The 17709-nt window shown below is 35.8% G+C and overlaps 1 protein-coding gene across 1 annotated transcript in view; it reads right to left on the bottom strand.

Moving 5' to 3' along the window:
• Positions 1–17709, bottom strand: part of LOC150076096 (uncharacterized) — a 50628-nt gene that overhangs the window by 3459 nt on the left and 29460 nt on the right. The window contains exon 2 of the mRNA XM_090388159.1: positions 2970–3156. Within this exon, the coding sequence (XP_090244285.1) occupies positions 2970–3156 (187 nt within the window). The remainder of the gene's footprint in view (positions 1–2969; positions 3157–17709) is intronic.

The raw sequence follows: 17709 nt of genomic DNA, 5'->3' as shown, positions 1-17709 counted from the left end.
TTTTGCCTTTAATATTAATAATAATATCTTTACTACGTTTCGAGTAACTAAGTTACGAAAAGCTGACAGATGGGGCTATATCAGTGGCATAATTACAAAAATAAATAAAAATAATAAACAAACCAAAATAAAACAATTTTCATTTAGAATCCGGCCCTAGGAAAATTAGAACTAAAAGTGAATATATCTTTTTTGGACTTTGGCCGTTTCTGGAATCGGGGTCCGACATAAACAGCAGTGGCACAGATACGCCTCTGGCCTGTGTTACAACGCAATATCTATTTTGCATCCAGCTGTCCCTCTCCACAAACCAGTTCAAACCCACTTCCTTTAACCTTAATTTTGTTATCCAAACGATAGCAATCTAGATATGCTCTGAGTAGAACAAATGCCCAAACTTCTTATTCGTCAGCGAGTGATTCACGTTTGCTAATAGATGAAGTTAGCAAACAATGAACAATTACGTATTGTGGCAACAGAAACACGTGGCAAAATGACAAAGGGACCAGAATCATGAAGGTATGTCAGTTATCAGAGTAATCACAGAATACACGATTAGCTCACTACAAAGGAGATTTTTGTCCAGCATCCCATTACAAAAGTATGAACAAAGGAAAAAAAATCTAGTGAGGTTTCTAATCAAAGACAGGTTTCAAACCCAGACAACCCAACACAAAAAATATTTATTGGTTTTTATAAGCAAATATTCCAAAATATAAATATTCAAAGATTTAATATCTTTGAATATTTATTGGGCACTATGTGATTAATCATCATTTGACAAAGAATTAATAAATGCCGCACTAATATTTATTTATTATTATTATTTATTTATCTATTATTATATATAACTGCCCGTGTTCTGTGGTCCGTTTGCTGCACGAAAAATCCGAGTTTCCGGGAGAAAAAACCATATTACCCTCGCTTGAAACCGACTAACTCAGCCACGTTGTGAAAAAAAAACAATATAAAAATTCTTTGCGTCATCCACGGGACTGGAATGCAAGTTATTTCCACTCGATGTGGGGGCGATTCTACAAACTGTGCTACCCACGAGGGAATTGAATTACATAACGCAGCTGTTATTTATTGTAATTAACTTCTAACTTCAGCTATTAACTATTTAATTATAGCTTTAAACTATTGAATAATTTTAATTATTTTAACCCCCTAGTAGGCATGACGACGGGAAACAGCGCATTCCCGAAACGTTTGTTTAGGTGTTTCAATTTAATTGCGATATTTCAATAAAAACCGCTTAATCTATCATGTGATATGTTAGTGGCACTGTAATTCTTTCTCAAATTCTAAGGTTCATTTTAAGTTCAAAATTAGGAAAATTTTTTTACTCTATATATTATTTTCCTTCGGTTCTGTTTTAATAAATATTAAAATTTATTCTGATTTTTTTACTGTTAAAATAAATACAGTATAATCTGTCCAGGAAAAGATTCGAGAGAGGGCGCTGCTGATACGTAAATATTGGATCAGTATAGCTAAATTTGTTTAGCTAAAGGCGTTTGCAATATCTGGAAAAAATGTTACAGAAAAAACGTTAGTTATTACCTAAACTGATATATATATATATATTTTTTTTTTTTTTTGTTATGCTGTAGTATTATTTAAAAAAACATTATACGATGACTCTCAAAAGATATTACAGGAATGCTACCGATCGTTCCAATTTTTTATTTTTTTTATGAGATTTATGATAGCGACCAGGGAGAAATATCACAGAGGGCGCTAGCGATTACACAATTCCAACGAGATAACTTTGCTAGAAAGTGTAGGTTCTTGGACATAATCCTAACCACCTTTCCTTGTTGCCCTTTCTCTCTGCTCAGTTATTTTAATTAATCTCTAAAAATTCATTATTGGACAAAATAAAATTAGAAAAATTATTAGAAAAAATAAAATAAAAATTCGTTATTACGAATGCCTCTTCTAAAATGCACTACGATGTTTCAAGGTATACTTATTTAAGTCAAAAGGTAGATCTCATTAATCAAACAGCACAATCGCTGTTAGTGGAAACGACCTAAGAGAATGGATGTGTAAAAAATACATTGAGTTAGATTCTCAGAATTAATTTTTAAAATGAGAATTTTTTGGATTAAATAGAAAAATGTTAGAGGCAATTAGTAACTGTAATAAAAACGTGCGAATAGCAATAAAATATATATTCCGCAACAAAAAAAGAAATAAAGAAAGTGGAACTACGACAAACGATTAATTGGAACTACGACACTGTCATTGGAATCGAAATCTGCGTGATGTCACTGTATTTTAAGAAAGGAATTAACAACCAAAGTCGCAAAACTTATAATATCAATAATACTTCCATTTAATAAATATTCTCCACGTTTAGTTCCCACCGTGATAACACAGTGAACTTAGCCACAAAAGAATAATGGGTTAATTTTTGAAGAGGGGTTAATAAACAAAGAACACGCGAGCCTATCCCTTTTTCGTGCGTATTCTAATTAAGGCACGTAAGAAATGCTAAACCTTGAGCCCATCTCGAAGATGCGTAGCCTTCATTTATGGCAGTACTAGATACCATGTAATTATTGTTTTTCGAATAATTAACAGTGACATCATTTTTGTAAGATGATAAAATAATCGCATGGGTAAATGCAAGATTCTGCTAAAGAAATAAATGCGAAACCACAAAACTAATGCTTGCAAGTTTTGTTTTGTTTGCTTTTTTTAATTCAGGAAATAAAATGGTCTGTTTCTAAGGTGACCGGATATCCGGCTTTACGAAACCAAATTTGGTAGTAGCTCAAACTGATTATGGGAATACGCTAATAATTCATTGTTGACTTCCTAGATGGCGCTGATTCTAATTTTGTTTAAATGATCAAGTTGCAAACAGCGCTATGTTCAGCAGTTTCGATCTCATATGATTAAATATTTAAAAAAAAATCACGTTCAATAAATAAATACAGTTTCAAGTAGCTGCTTACTGGCAAATGTTGTCAGAGCACCACTTCTTCTCTGGAATGCTTTTCTTACAGCGCCTCGGTGCGGTGGATCTGTGATATACAAAACTAGAGGGATCAGCAAACCCTCTGCTAATCGTAGCCATATAATGGTGTTCTCATGCCAGGGAGACCAGAAAGTAGACAGGGCAATACCGAGAATTGTAAGCACCTATAACAAATAAATAGAATCATTTTATTTAAAAATAAGTACGAAAGTTAAACATTCTAACAAAACATTTATATTCATTTAAATTATGTATAAAATAAAATTAAAAAATAAATAAAAAAAATAAAAAATACGAATAATAGAAAACAATAATAATAAATAAATTATTTAACGTCTTTCATATATAAATTTTATTTATTCTTACATATTTTTCAAATTTAAAATATAAACAAGCAACAGCTTTATCCATAAAAGAATTAATTTAAACCACTGATCATAATTTTCTGAGGAAGAACACATACAACCGTCTTCGAAACGTAAATGGCATCAAAATATTGTTTCACTTGAGTAGGGTATATATTGAAATGTTTTTTAACCACTAGGTATATTTTATTTGACAGAATTTTAATAATGAAATTAGAAGAATTTTGGCAAGTCTTAGAACAATGTCTTCCTCATTGAGTTTAATTTATTACCATTACGGTATCTTTATTCTTTTCATAATGAGTAATTACAAATGACGGTCTGACCAATGTGATAAATTTATTCTATGATAGTATTGTAGTTTAAATTTTATATATGAGATTTAATTGACTAACCGATTATTTTCACCATCTCATTTTTCTCTATTAAAGGTGTGTTCGGCCTTCAAAAGAAGGGAAATGGAACATGAAATTTTCTAATGAAAATTATGAAACTAGTTGCGGAAGTTTAACAATTCGCAAATTGGGTATTTTAGAATTCAGCGAAAATCTGTGTTTAACAGGAAGTGAGACAACCTGGCGGCTCATTTCCTGCCTTCTACATCCTCTCAGATGCACTGTGTTTATTAAAAAGGTTACGAACAAATGCAGCTCGCAGAGGAGATAATAAGTGTCAGCAAGTCTGTCCACTATCGTTTAAAAAAATTATAACTTTCCTATGTTGTCGGTAGTAGTTCAGCTATTCAAGTCACAAACGCTCAGATTGGTCATAAGACCAGAGATATAGTTAGACAATTTCGCACCCTGGGCAAACAGCGAATGTTTTTCTCTTTCAGTCAAAACAGACAATAAGAATAGAGAGAAAGAGATAGCACACAACTCTATTTGCATCCTGTCAATTGTGTCCTCTACCTGGTCACACCGCTCTTACTATGGTTCTGCATGAGATAAAGGTCTCACGTTTATAACATCTGTAAACGTTAAAAAGAGAGAAAAAATATATAAAAGCTTACTAATTAAGTTTCTAATTAGTAATAAAGCATAGTAGGAGGAGGTGAAATTCGTCCATAGCGGCACTTAACTGGCTAAGTTCCTGCTCCATGATTACAAAAAACAAACAAAAAAAACCTGCTTATATTCCAAAATTAAATTATTCCATTCGGTATCTTCGCACAGAGATATTGGTATGATTTTGAATTCAGATATTCGTTTTATCAAACAGATTAATAATTTTAAATAAATTTATTTTAAAAAATTACGGATTCTTAGACTGAATTTAATTCATGTTTCTTCTCCTGCCATATTACTGTATATTGAAATATATTGTATATAGTAATTCTCATTTGATTCCTCAATGCATTATGCCTCAGAAATAACCTGGTCAGCCTTTTTCTTCGTTGAATACAGAATACTTCTTTGGGCCAACGTAAAATGTGACTTCCAGTTTTCCATTTTCAGATCCCATATAGTTAAAAATCTTAATTGGGTTTCTTTTAAATACCTGGCTTCATCTGTTAATCTTATATCTGAACACTGAAAAACACTTGAGACTTGGAATATTATTAAAATTCAGGTTCCCACTAAAAAAGCAAAATCTCTCTGATGTCTAATTTTCTTAATGAGTAAATGAGTCTCTTTTCGATTAAATTAGTTATATACCCTCCCTCCCTCTTCTGAATACTGTTCCTTAAAAAGCTCTACGCTGTAGAAATTTGGACATCCGCCTCCAAAAACCCAGATTACAATATCTTAACTTACTCGTAAAGGCTTGGGAAACTCCTATGAAAAAGAGTAATACAAATATCCCAGATAAAACGATAAAGTGGCAGACCTGATCTAATTTCAATACTAATGCAAGAAATGATTAATGATAATCAGAGAGTGCCACCTCTAGGAGACACGTTTTAACTATTTGTTTCTTTTGCCCCACTGATGTTTGTTTTATCTGATTTAGAATAATATATTGTAACCATTAACAGGTCATGTCCTATTTTCAATGAATAACATTATTTTATGAATGTGAAGGACATTTAATAATCTTGTCCTCCTCCAATAAACACTCATCAACCTATTTAAATTATATGTATATGTTTTACGTGCTACAGAAAGAGAAAGGGTACAGACGACAGAGGGCACTGCTTGTCACGCATAATATCGTCACCCTTTTAACCTTGACACATCTGTCACCAGGGGATGATATGAACAACGCGGTACTGCACGTGAGTGCTCATGGAAAGCAGGAACCGGATGCTCGAAATATTTTTATCTTGACGAATGTGCCATACGATATTAAAGCGTGGGAAGATCAACTATCCATTCGAAATCAATATGAATCAACACAGTTGAATGTTTTGTCTCTACGCATGCTCACAACTATTTCAGCAATTGTTCGCGTCAGAAAGTAGTAAATATATTATCGTTTCTCTTCATGGGATGTTCTTTATCCCATCCCCAAAGCTTTCCCCCAAGTCCTGCCCACCCACTGCAAAATACGTTACTTAGCGGATACCAACAAAGCTCCCAACAGAACCGCTTCGCCCATCAAGATCCGTTTTTGCCAGATGTGAGAAGGGCTTACTTCCGCCAGAGTAGGCGAAACAGCAAAAGCCCGTGATATCGCAGACGGTGTACGACCCAAACTAGGGCCGTACCGTCTGCTTCTCTCTTTTTTTTCAAGGTGCCACCCTTTGTTTGTCTGTTTGCAGTGGGTGGATTAGATAAAAGAACCAGCACGTTCTGTTATATCCTCCCATTGGGAGTCCCAAATTCCAGTACTGGCTGTCTACTAACAGGGTTGATTCCATCTAATTACCTACTTCTTTTGGTGTATCTGCCCGTGTCTCTGTTTCGGCATCTTTCCCTTTCTTAAAAATTGGACAGAAATAAATATTGCGGCCAAATAATAAGAAAAAAAGAAGTTTTGCAGGAAATGTTTTGGAAATGAGTCACAAACATTGGTGATGATATGCTGAGAGTTTTAAGAGTCATACACTTAAGTATCCGGGCCCATATAATAAAACTCGTGGTCTGTTCAAAGTTGTTAAGACTTTAAAATGGTTATATCAATAAACATTTTCTCTGTTACATACGACGATTATTTTGACAAATGCGATAGCCAATATAAATTCCCAACGTTTTAATACTGGTTGGAATTTAAAAAAAAAAGAAGAAAAAAGTCAGTTTTTCATGATCTACTCTCCCGTCTATTTTCTTGGTATTGACATTACATTCGTTATCAAATATCTCTGTAGATACCCCGAAATTCAAAAATTGCTAACCAGAATTGATAAGTTCTTGTTAAGTTTTTCTATCAGCCATGAGCTACCTTGCCCAAAGGGGTTTGCTAATGTTGAGCGTCAGGATTTCGTGACTACGTCCTGGTACACGCCAGCACAAGATCACATGACTGTTGTCAACATTAGTAAAACGCGTAGAATCGAAACGTTCCGATTGCAGATACGTATTCATGCGTTTCTAGTAATTGTATATACGTCATATTTGAGTGACATTTACCTAGAAAGCTCAAAATGCAGTAGAATATCTCAGGAAGGTTATCGCTTTGCGGCGCCCCATAATATCTTTAGTAATCCTGTAATAGCTCAGGAGTAAAATGAGACCAGTGCAATGGTGGTACGTGTAGGCTTTGAGCGTAACAAAAAACCATGACACAGTTTCATTTCGATTTTGCGTGAGTAATGAGACTGATGTTAGTTGAGACAAACCCGGAATAATGAATTTGACCAAATTCTCTTATTTAGTCAAACTTGAAGATATCTACTAGCTAGCTACCTAAGGGCACAAAGAGGCGAAAAATAAGCGAGATCACTACAGCAGAAAAATTGCTCCATTTCTCCCATTAGACCTTCAGAGTACAAGTTGACATATAAAGCAGTATAGGCTCGATTTATGGATGGGCCGGCCCTATATAAGTAAATTTTTACATGAAATTTGAGTCCTGATGCTGTCTAAAGCGATATATCCGAATATTATGTCAGAATACTATTTTCAGCTGCAGAGCTTAGAGCTGAAACGCGTGTACGGTAGTGCACGCGTTTCTGTTGATCGTAGCCTGACTTAGTCGAGCAGTCAATCTCTCTTTGATAATTGGCCTAAGTAAGGCCTAAAATTTCCTGTTTATATTCCGTGACAGCCACACAGGGTCAGAGAATCTTACAATATAGAGAGCGAAAGAACATTACCATATTTAGCGACCACGTGAGCTCAAATATAACGCGTTACAAAATGATTAGGTTCCTTTAGGATGTGGATATCGATTAGCAGAATGATAGTAGGACAGTTATCAGTTCAGATGGCAAGATCTTAAACATGTAAAGAACGGCAATTTAAAGGTTGTGAAAACATTAGAAAGCAAGCGAGGTGTCTTGAAAACAAGGTTGATCTGACTGAGATGTTGTAACCAAGAGTCACAGCGTATTAAGATAATCACTAACTGACCCTAACGGTCAGACACTATATATAGAGAGAGAGATAACAATTAGGCAGCTCTCTATCTAGCTCTCAGCAACCTCAGGAATAACGGTTTCAAGGTAAACTATGCAGAGAATTCAGAAAAAGGATCCCATGCAAGAGGTACCATTGTTTGGTGTTCCTTCTCGCACCCCCACCACAGGAGCCTGACTGACTTCATGCATTCAACACCATCTATAGTGACAAGACCAACGGGCCAATATTCTCTTTACAGATGAGTCGAGATTCAGTTTTGAAACTTTATTCATTGACTCCTGCAGATGAACACCACCTTATTTCAGCAAAAGGAATGCTGTACTAATTTTTAAGAAGAGGATTCATCTAAATTGCCTTCTGGTTCCAACAAATTCTTAATCTGACTGGAAACTCTCTTTTTGAACGTATCTTTATGGATCTATATCTTTACTGGAATCTGATTATTTCAGAAGTGATCTTACACCTGGACGTGACCTCCTACTGAACTTTACTTCTACCCTGATGGGACTTCCCCCTTCTATATGTGACTTTCTTCCTGAGTGTGACCTTCTTTTTGGAACATATTTTTCAGGTGGGATGGCTGGATATACCTTATGGATGTAATTTTCACAAACGAGGTTTATCACCTGTACGTGATAATTACCTTCTGAACTCCACATACCCATAAATTTCTGATATCACTGTTCATGGCACGGGATTTAATTTTTTTTTGTTGCTTTTTATATTATTTATTTTTTTGCTGGCAAGCTGGGAGAGTCTGTCTCCTACCGAGCCAAGATTATGCTGCATTAGCGCTGCCGATGTGGGAGTGCTGGTACTGTCAAGTGCCTGCAATCTTGCACTACCAAATACCCTTTGTAGTACAGGATATATAAACTGTATATTGTACATACATACGAATAGGAACCCACTATAGCATTAATACCAACAATGCCTGCTATTTCTGTTTTTCCACAACTTTTTTTTCTGTTGTTTCACTATAGGGAAACGTATTTCTGAAGAACCCAACAGCATGGTCAGCACAAATCAGAGGAAGAGTATACCCTATAATAAAAGATGAGAATAAATATTCAGCAAGAATGGCAGCACCGTCGTCAATATGAAACGCTAAATCTGCTTTTGCATTTCTGCGTACTGCACGTTGCCCTTATGCTTATTTATTTTCAAATATCAGAGAACAGCGCTGTTTCTGGCGTTCACTAGCAGCAAAAAATCGCAGTTGTTTAAAAAGATTTCGAATTTAATGACTAACTCGTAGTTTTACTATTTTATTCCGAAAAAGCCAATGAATTTGATACAAGAGTGAAAAGTAGATGGGATAAAAATGAATATTATGTGCTCCATGTCTAGAATATGTATTGTAAATATATTTGCATAATATTGTATTACAAATATGTTAAAACCCTCTAAATATTTAAATTTACCATATTCCGTTATTCATTATAATTTTATTAAAAAATGAAATACCCAAGTATTATTTCAATCTTATTAATAAATTCTTTACACGACTTTAATATTACAACTTTCAAAAGTTTAATAGTTTGCTGGTGATCAAAAGTTAATAAAAAAAATTACAATTCTTTTGAAGAAATGAAGTTTATAAACAAGATAAAAAAGTATCATAAAATTCGTGCTAATAAAAATGCTATATTTGTTAGGTGTTTACCCGGAAAACGGTTGTTCAAACAGGTCTTTTTTGTTTGCATAAAACCGTGCCAAGTTTATTAACTATTATTCATTAATTTATGCACATCGAGACTTGTAGGTATATTCATCACGCTTCGCACCAGATATGTGCGAGAGTATCACGCGATGGGAAAGTTCGACTTACATGTTTGTAAAACGACAAAGCAAATATGTCCATAAAACGTACCCTCGTGGGCAGGATAGTTGGTATGATCATCGTCCTCCCCCCCATCGGGTGGAAAAGACCTGAGTTCGAATCCCGTTAATGACGTGAGAAATTTTTATAGGCCTTTTTCACAACGAGACTGAGTTAGTCGGTCTCAGGCGAGGGTAACATGGTTTTCCCTCCCGGAAACGCGGGTTTTTTGCCCAGTGAACAGAAAATCGACCACAGAACACACGCAATTTACAGACATAATATATACAGCGCAATACTGATGCGCGTAAAACTCAACAACAACTATGAGGGGTTAGTGTATGTAGTAGTAGTGGCATGTGATGCAAGAAAGCAAGTCTATGAGCTTATGCAGCATCAGCCAAAAAAAAAAAAAAAAAAATTTACTAAACAATTCCCTCTAAATGTTTGTTCAGTTTCTCCTTAAATTTATTTAACATATCAACTTCCACAACGACAGTGGAAGTTTGTTCCAGCAATTAACCATCCGCTGGATAAAGGCAAATTTCCGCACATCTATTCTACATCTGTCTTTCCTCAATTTGAATTTATGCCCCCTTAAATTTATTAAGGTGAATTTATACACCTCAATCAGATCACCTCGCAGGTGCCTAGTGTCCAGCCGCTGCAGTTTGCAGAACTTAAGCCTCTCTTGGTAAGAGGATTCCTTCATTCCCCTCACCAATCTTGTTGCCCTTCTCTGTACATGCTCAAGAAAATCTACATCCTTCCTAATATGAGGCCTACAGACCTGTATGCAGTACTCAAGGCATGGCCTGACCATTGCCTTATACAGAGGGACAATCACCTCCTTTTCCCTGCTAGCAAAATTCCTGTATATCATTGACAAAACCCCATGACCTGCCCTGGCAGCCTCTCAGAAAACTTCATGTCTGACTGCACAATTATTCCCAGGTCTTTTTCATTTTCTACCACCTTAAGTGTAGTACCACACAGTTGGTACGTTTCTCTGGGGTTACTTCTACCCATATGCAGTACTTTGCATTTGTCAAGGTTAAGCTTCAGTTGCCACTTCTTAGCCCATCTGCCCAAATTATCTAGATCCTGTTGCAGTAGCACACTGCCATTACTGTCATTAACAACCCTGCCAACCTTTTGTATCATCTGCAAACTTCGACATTAAGCCTGATATACCTTCATCAATATCATTGATAAATATACAAAACAACAGTGGACCCAACACCGAACCCTGTGGGACTCCACTAATAACATTAGTCCACGAAGAGCAGCACCCATTGATTACCACTCTCTGTCTTCTCCCACTCAACCATCCTTTTATCCATTGTAGCAACTTACCCTTAATACCATTCTGCTCAAATTTGTACAGTAGTCTTCCATGCGCAACAGTGTCAAAAGCTTTCCTGAACCGAATGAACTGCGTGTTCATTCGGTCGCTTTGCTGCACGAAAAACACACACTTCCAGGAGATAAAATCACACAACCCTCCTCTAAGACAGTCTAAGTCTAACTTAGCCAGGTTGTGAGAAAAAAAAAAAAAAAAAAAAAATCATAAATATTCCTCACGTCATATTCGATTTGAACTGAGGCCTTTTCTGCCCTTGTGGAGAGGACAGTGATTATATCCACTATACTAACCCCGAGGGCCGATAATGGCACTACCAAGGAATACTTTGTTGATACGTATTATTTATTTATTTATTGCACTATGCGTACTAGCCAGCTTTTCTGGTAACCCCAGGAAAGCTGGGGTTACCAGGAAATAGATGGGTTACCCCATCTATTTACAATGCTGTACCACTATTCATGTTGATATACAACTATCTCAGATTCCCTAGTAGAGGGTAAATTCGTTCTCAATGTAATGTACATATCACAGTACAATACAGTACAATGAAAGCATTTGCAAAGTCCCAACATAATACTGTGATGATCTCTATGGATTAAATGACACTTGTAGGTCCATTATGAAGATTCAAAATGAGGAGAAGTCTAATCCAGGAAATTTCTTTAAATGTTTTATATTTTGTCCAGAATAAAAAACGTCATGAATGCGGTGTTAAACGTGATGCCACGACTGTTCAAGCCAATCTATTATACATTACAAAGCCATTCTTGAATATATATATTTGCTCACGTCGAGATTTGCATCTACAAAGATACATCACATATCATTCGAAAAGGATTGATGCATTTACATAGATGACGAACTGACATTGTAAATCAGGATATTACAAGAACAATGATACAGTTGAATCAGTAGTATAATGAAAAAATAGTTTCAGATGTGTTATTATTACAAAGAATAAAAATTTTCATATCAGATTGAACTGTACCACCTAAGTCTTTTTCGTCTTGAAAAACTTCTAGCTCTTTCCCCATATCTTATACGTGCATTTGGAGAACTTTTTGTTCGCCAAATACACAACATTAAATTTAGAAGCATTAAATTTTTGGTTCCATTTTTAAGAACCACATATACAACCAGTCCAAGACGCTTTTAACCATCCTCCAATCCAGCGTAGGATCTTAGCAATACAACTTCATCCACTTTATTGAAGATATATAATGTCAAACTTGTATCTTGCATTCAACTGTTTAATGACTTCATTAATTTGTAATGGAATCGACTGTTCTTTTAACCATGAGAAAGTTCTATATAGCCTGGCCAGAACAATTATTGCAAATGTTTATAAATACCTGAAGAAGAACAAATGTAGAAGCAGTAAAGATGCTTTACAGGGAGGTCTCATATTCAGATATTACCAGAACAGTCACCACACATTTTCCCACAGTCCTTCAAGCACAAGACTAAAAGCAATCATAGAGAACAAAATCGCCAACTGATGTTGAAATTGCAAATTTAGTACCTGCAAATTTCTAATTAGTTGGGCTTAATTTTCCCCAATCACCACAACAAAAATCCCTCATCCCTAATACGAAGTTTTCAATGGCATTCAATTGGCTTAGAGATCAATCATTGAATGACACAAGGTGTATATTAAAAGTTTAAAAATATAAGAATCATTTCAAAACAGTGACATTATAATTTTGGCACATAGAGAAACTTTAATTTTACCAAGTGATTATATACATATTTTCGAAAGGTTACTTAAAATTTAATTGAAATAAAAGCTTTATCGATATTGAGAACTTAAGCCAATTTTACTTCTTCTTTCTTTACAATGTCCTTTCCTAATTTCTCTTTGTGGAAACTACTTGGAGCTTTATTTATAAGTACTGCACTTGAATGAACTTTTCCCTTGGGGTCTTTGCCCTTCCTCAAGATTTGAATGCCCGATATCAGGTCTGCTAATCTGTCACTCAGAGCCCATAATAGCGAAGGAAGTACTGTTTGGACTTTGTTGCAGTTCTTATCAACTTCGTACGTTTAAAACGTTTAGCGGAAGTAAAAGAAAACGAAACAATACTGTTTCTCAGAGCAGTATAAAGAAGTATCCATCTTAATCTGACAGGATTACCACACGAAAGAGTATTAGCCGAGTACGTTGTGATTCTGATTAAAACTACTTTTATTTAACATCCTTCTCTATTAGCAAAAAGACCGGTAGACTGTAACACTAAAACGCATTCTGTACAATCACAGATAAAGACACCACCACATTGCTATAGAAGTTTGATTACTAGCCTCACCTGGTGGGTAAATAAGACCATTCACTGGAAGCGGCTGTGCAGAAAGGGTATCCAAAGTTTTGACTCTTTATGCAATTCTATTGAAGGACTTCATAAATAGTCAAATAGGGGAAGGAAGTGGTTAAAGAGTTATCCACGCACGTGACTTTTTTTTTTTTTTTTTTTTTTGCCTTTAAATTCTTAGAAGATACCCCAAGCGCATAGAGGGTCACTGACTCAGTTCTTTCAAAAAGATGTCGCTACAATCGACAAATAAAAACTAGACAAGAGCAAGGGTATGATTAATTAGTCAATTAGATAAGTAGTGATGCTGACAGAGATGGATATAGATATACAGTTTCGAAGAACATTAGATATCTGCATTGGGCCTGTCTCATCCTAAGAAATTTATAAGTGGCAAAGGAAAAGGGGTTATTATGTTGCTTGGAATTTGACGAGGCGGGGGGGGGACAGAAATTAACTTAACCTAACCTTAATCCAATCTAGACAGATACTTCGTAATCACTTAAACGTTGTACGCATGTGCAGTTCATGACTACACTACATCTTGATTAGAGATTGGTTTAATTTTTGCTATTTATTTGAGTTTAGATTCATTTACTCTCCCCCCTCATAAAGTATAAGCAGTATGCCCAAAACAAGTTCCATTACCCCCAAGACAAGTTGCAGGTGCATGAAGCAAGATGTTTTTACCATCAGCAAGACAGTTCAAGATTAATCCCGGGGCGGGGGGGGGGCAAATTTTAATCGGTAAAATCCTAAATATGCTCCCCTATTCGCAATAAACTTTATATAGCTGGCTACTGGATTAATAATCAGGTTATCACTAAATGTTTACTTTTCGTGCAAAGGCTTCTAAGATCGTTCTTAAAGATGAACGTGTGCATTAAGGCAAGTCCATAAATCTTCCTTATCTCCCCTCTGGTAGGGTGTGGTTGTCAAGGTTACTAAGGTATGTATGGTCACTAGTACGAGAGGCCCTCCTGTCTAGGGGGAACTATTCTGACTAAGTATTTGTTCTTGCCTAACATTAGTATTTTTTTTTTTTTTTTTTGTTGTTTCCCCTAGAAACCGAGCACGTTTTCATCTCCATTGCTTACTTGCATCAATAATACGTTGCTATGGAAACAAATTTGAATTTTCGATCACAAAAGCAAGAATATATATCGGACACACCTTACTGCCATTCTATATATTCATTAATATGTTCATTCAGACTGAGTATTGGTGTTTAAAAGTTGGAAGTGTTTTAAATATATTTAGTTTATTTATTTTTTAAAATTTAATTATTGTTATTATTTATTTTATTTATTAATATTATTTCGATTTTTTATCCAACTATTTTAAGATTAAAAGAAAAATTTGGGTTATCTCGTTGGAATAATATATAGGAAATATCTTTCCCTTACGTTATATAATTTATATTCCGTTTTTAATCGTTCCTGGCCCTCGGATGGTCGTTCTGAAAGTTTTCATAACGTTGGTGTAATCCAATAAATGGGTACAATATTTGTTGTTACTGTTAACTTTTCAAGTTAGTGTTTTTTTTTTAAAATATTCTACTGAAGGATAGATAAGTTTGTAATACAATTTAAAAAATAAACAAAATCACAAGACAAAGAGAGTGTTGATGTCAAACGGCACCAGGGGTTTCCTCATCTCCCCGTTGCTTTGATTGTAATAAATAAATAAATAAATAAATTTTCTGTTTATACTCCGGGACGACCAAACGATCAGAGGAGTTTACAAGATACAAGAAACAGCACCGTATTCAGCAGTCACGGGCTTGAACCCCGGTCACTCAAGGCACGTGTACTTATGCACCCGCGCGCCTGACCACTAGGCTATGGCGGCCTAGGTGTACCAATTCGCTGGGAAGGCCAGAGATTTAAAAGTGTGTGGATGATGATCACGTAGTTGTGTGATGTTATGTTGTTCATCTGGTCATTCAGCCGCTTGACCCCTGCTGAGGTCCAACGTTGTCCACACTTGGTCCCGTGGAGGCAGACCAGGTACCCAATAGTCTAAGAATTTTACTCTGGCAGGTCCTGCCACCTAATTTCCTGAGATTTCAGTGGCTAGGACTTATATAAAAAAAAAACAAGTCCACTAGGTTGAAGGCCAAAAGTCAATGGGCGAGGTTCATTTTGCACAGTTAAAAAGAAAGAGAGGAACAAGAATAAAAGTAGAAGGAAATCATGAAGAAAGATGATGATATCCAGCTCAGGACCCTAGGTGCGCCAAGCCCATACTCACCATTGTGAGCCCCTGGGGTAAAATATGGTAAGCAACAGCCATTATCAATCCACTGCAGGATGGAAGCCTCCTTAACAATTCATGTTGGGGAAATGGACCATGATTTGCCACGCTGGTCCACTGCAGGTTGGCAGATCGACCGTACAGAAGGATTATGAAAGCGTTCTATATTGTTAAACCTAAACAAGGTCACAAAGTCTTATAGAACTAATATAGAAAATTCATAAGTTGCACTTACCAGTAATTTCATGCTGTGAGCATATGATGAAACACCAATTTAACTAACTAATGCTTTAAGATTAAATGAATTTTATTCTAAGCATTAAATAATTTTGCATCACTTCATTCAACGCTCAAACGATTAACTCACCAATAAAATGTTTTTTTAAAGATCTATCGTAGCGAACTCTTCCATTGTCTGTTATGTATTTAATTATTAATCATTTCAGCAAAACCGGAATTGGCATATTGTTATATACGGTTATAGTAATACACAATTTATGCTTCATGAACATTTAAGTTTACAGGCTCAAAGCATCATTCCTAGAAATCGTATTTCTGACTAAGCCTTTACAAACGTGAAGGTACAGCATGTATATCCATCTAAGAGAGATGAAGGAATGCGACATAAACACAGAGCGCCTAACTTGGGACTAGCTTGTCCCTGTATTCTACATTTTATATATTTTGCTAAACTCTACACTTTTGTTTGATGATAAATTTACATTCTGCTCCAACTTACAAAATCTATACATAGTTCAAAGGTCATAGGGATAAAGATTTTGACAGGCTACTCTACACTAAACTGGACATGATTACTAACTTCCGCATTCGTCTTAGATCTCTTTTTACAGCACGATTCCATAGTAGGAGGTATTTTGGGGAACCGAAAACACTTGGAGTTATGAAACAGGAGGTTACTTCCTAGATGACCTCGAAATCAGAGATGGTTGATGGATGTTCCTGCCATCCCTAACCGCTAGCACGTCTGAGAATACACGGCTTACTCTCGACCAGCCTTCCAGGAAACTACCAACGCCAAATAGGGTGTCCTGAACACGTTTTTTCGTGCCCTAACCACGCCATGCTAACCGCACGCTAGAGGCTCACTCACTCACCATAATTTTTCATTACTCCCTTTCCTCTTAATATGGAGCCTGATTGAAGGGAGGCGTAACATCATGAGTTTACTCTGTAAACTCATTATAAATTTTTGCGGGCTGTATTCAGAATATCCACACGGCTCTAGATCAAATACATTGGCTCCCATCTCTAGAGGCCTCAGAAAAATTTTCAAATGTACTGTAGTCTAGATGTACAAGTATTTTATTATTACCTGTGTAGGGGGAAATAAATGAAAATAAAAAAAAATTACCACAAGCCATTTTTCATTGCTGATGTATCCTATCACATGAAATTCTAATGCACACTCAGAAAGAGAATCACTTGACAGAATTCCGCACTTTCACTACCTTTTCTTCAGAATAAGGGTGGATGGTCGGCATTTTAAAATGGAATTCTGCCCTTCTTAAACTCAGCACCCATTTAATAGCACTTGAAGAAGATGGTGCAAAGTCCCGTGGCGTCTTTTGCATGTCAGGAATGCACTTCATGAGGGATATTTAAACAGAGGTGTTGTCTGACAGTACACATTTCAAACTTCTCCAAGTTGGTGATTTTTGTAGTTCATATACCCACTCAAATGTTGATAAAAAATAACTTAGTCTAACAATAGGTATTCAGTACAATACACAATATTAAAAAGGTTATGCTGGACATACTGATGTGCCAGTTGAGTCTTCAACATGACAAGGTGGTAATCCAATGTCAGATTTATCTCTCGCTTTATGGATTAAATAGATTAACCAAAGTTTCATTACAAAATGAAAATGAAAGAAAATGCTTTTCCAGGATTCCAATTGGAAAATTTAAGAAATGGGATGCTCGTCAGGGTAATAGAGCAGAAAGTAGTTAACGAGTACACGTGACATTACCAATGTCATTGCATGACAGTACCAATTTAGCTCATCGGAGCTACAAAGCAAAGGTATACTTCATGGAATATTGGATCTTAGTTGAACTGGATCTATAGCCTTCCGCTTACCGTTTTATGGTCAATATCCTGACACTGTCAAAACT

The sequence above is a fragment of the Mastigoproctus giganteus genome, chromosome 13, assembly GCF_048544385.1.
Source record: "Mastigoproctus giganteus isolate SK-2022 chromosome 13, ASM4854438v1, whole genome shotgun sequence".
Taxonomy (NCBI): Eukaryota; Metazoa; Arthropoda; class Arachnida; order Uropygi; family Thelyphonidae; genus Mastigoproctus; species Mastigoproctus giganteus.
Note: the sequence above shows the minus strand (reverse complement) of the source record. Positions and strands in the feature narration are given on the sequence as shown.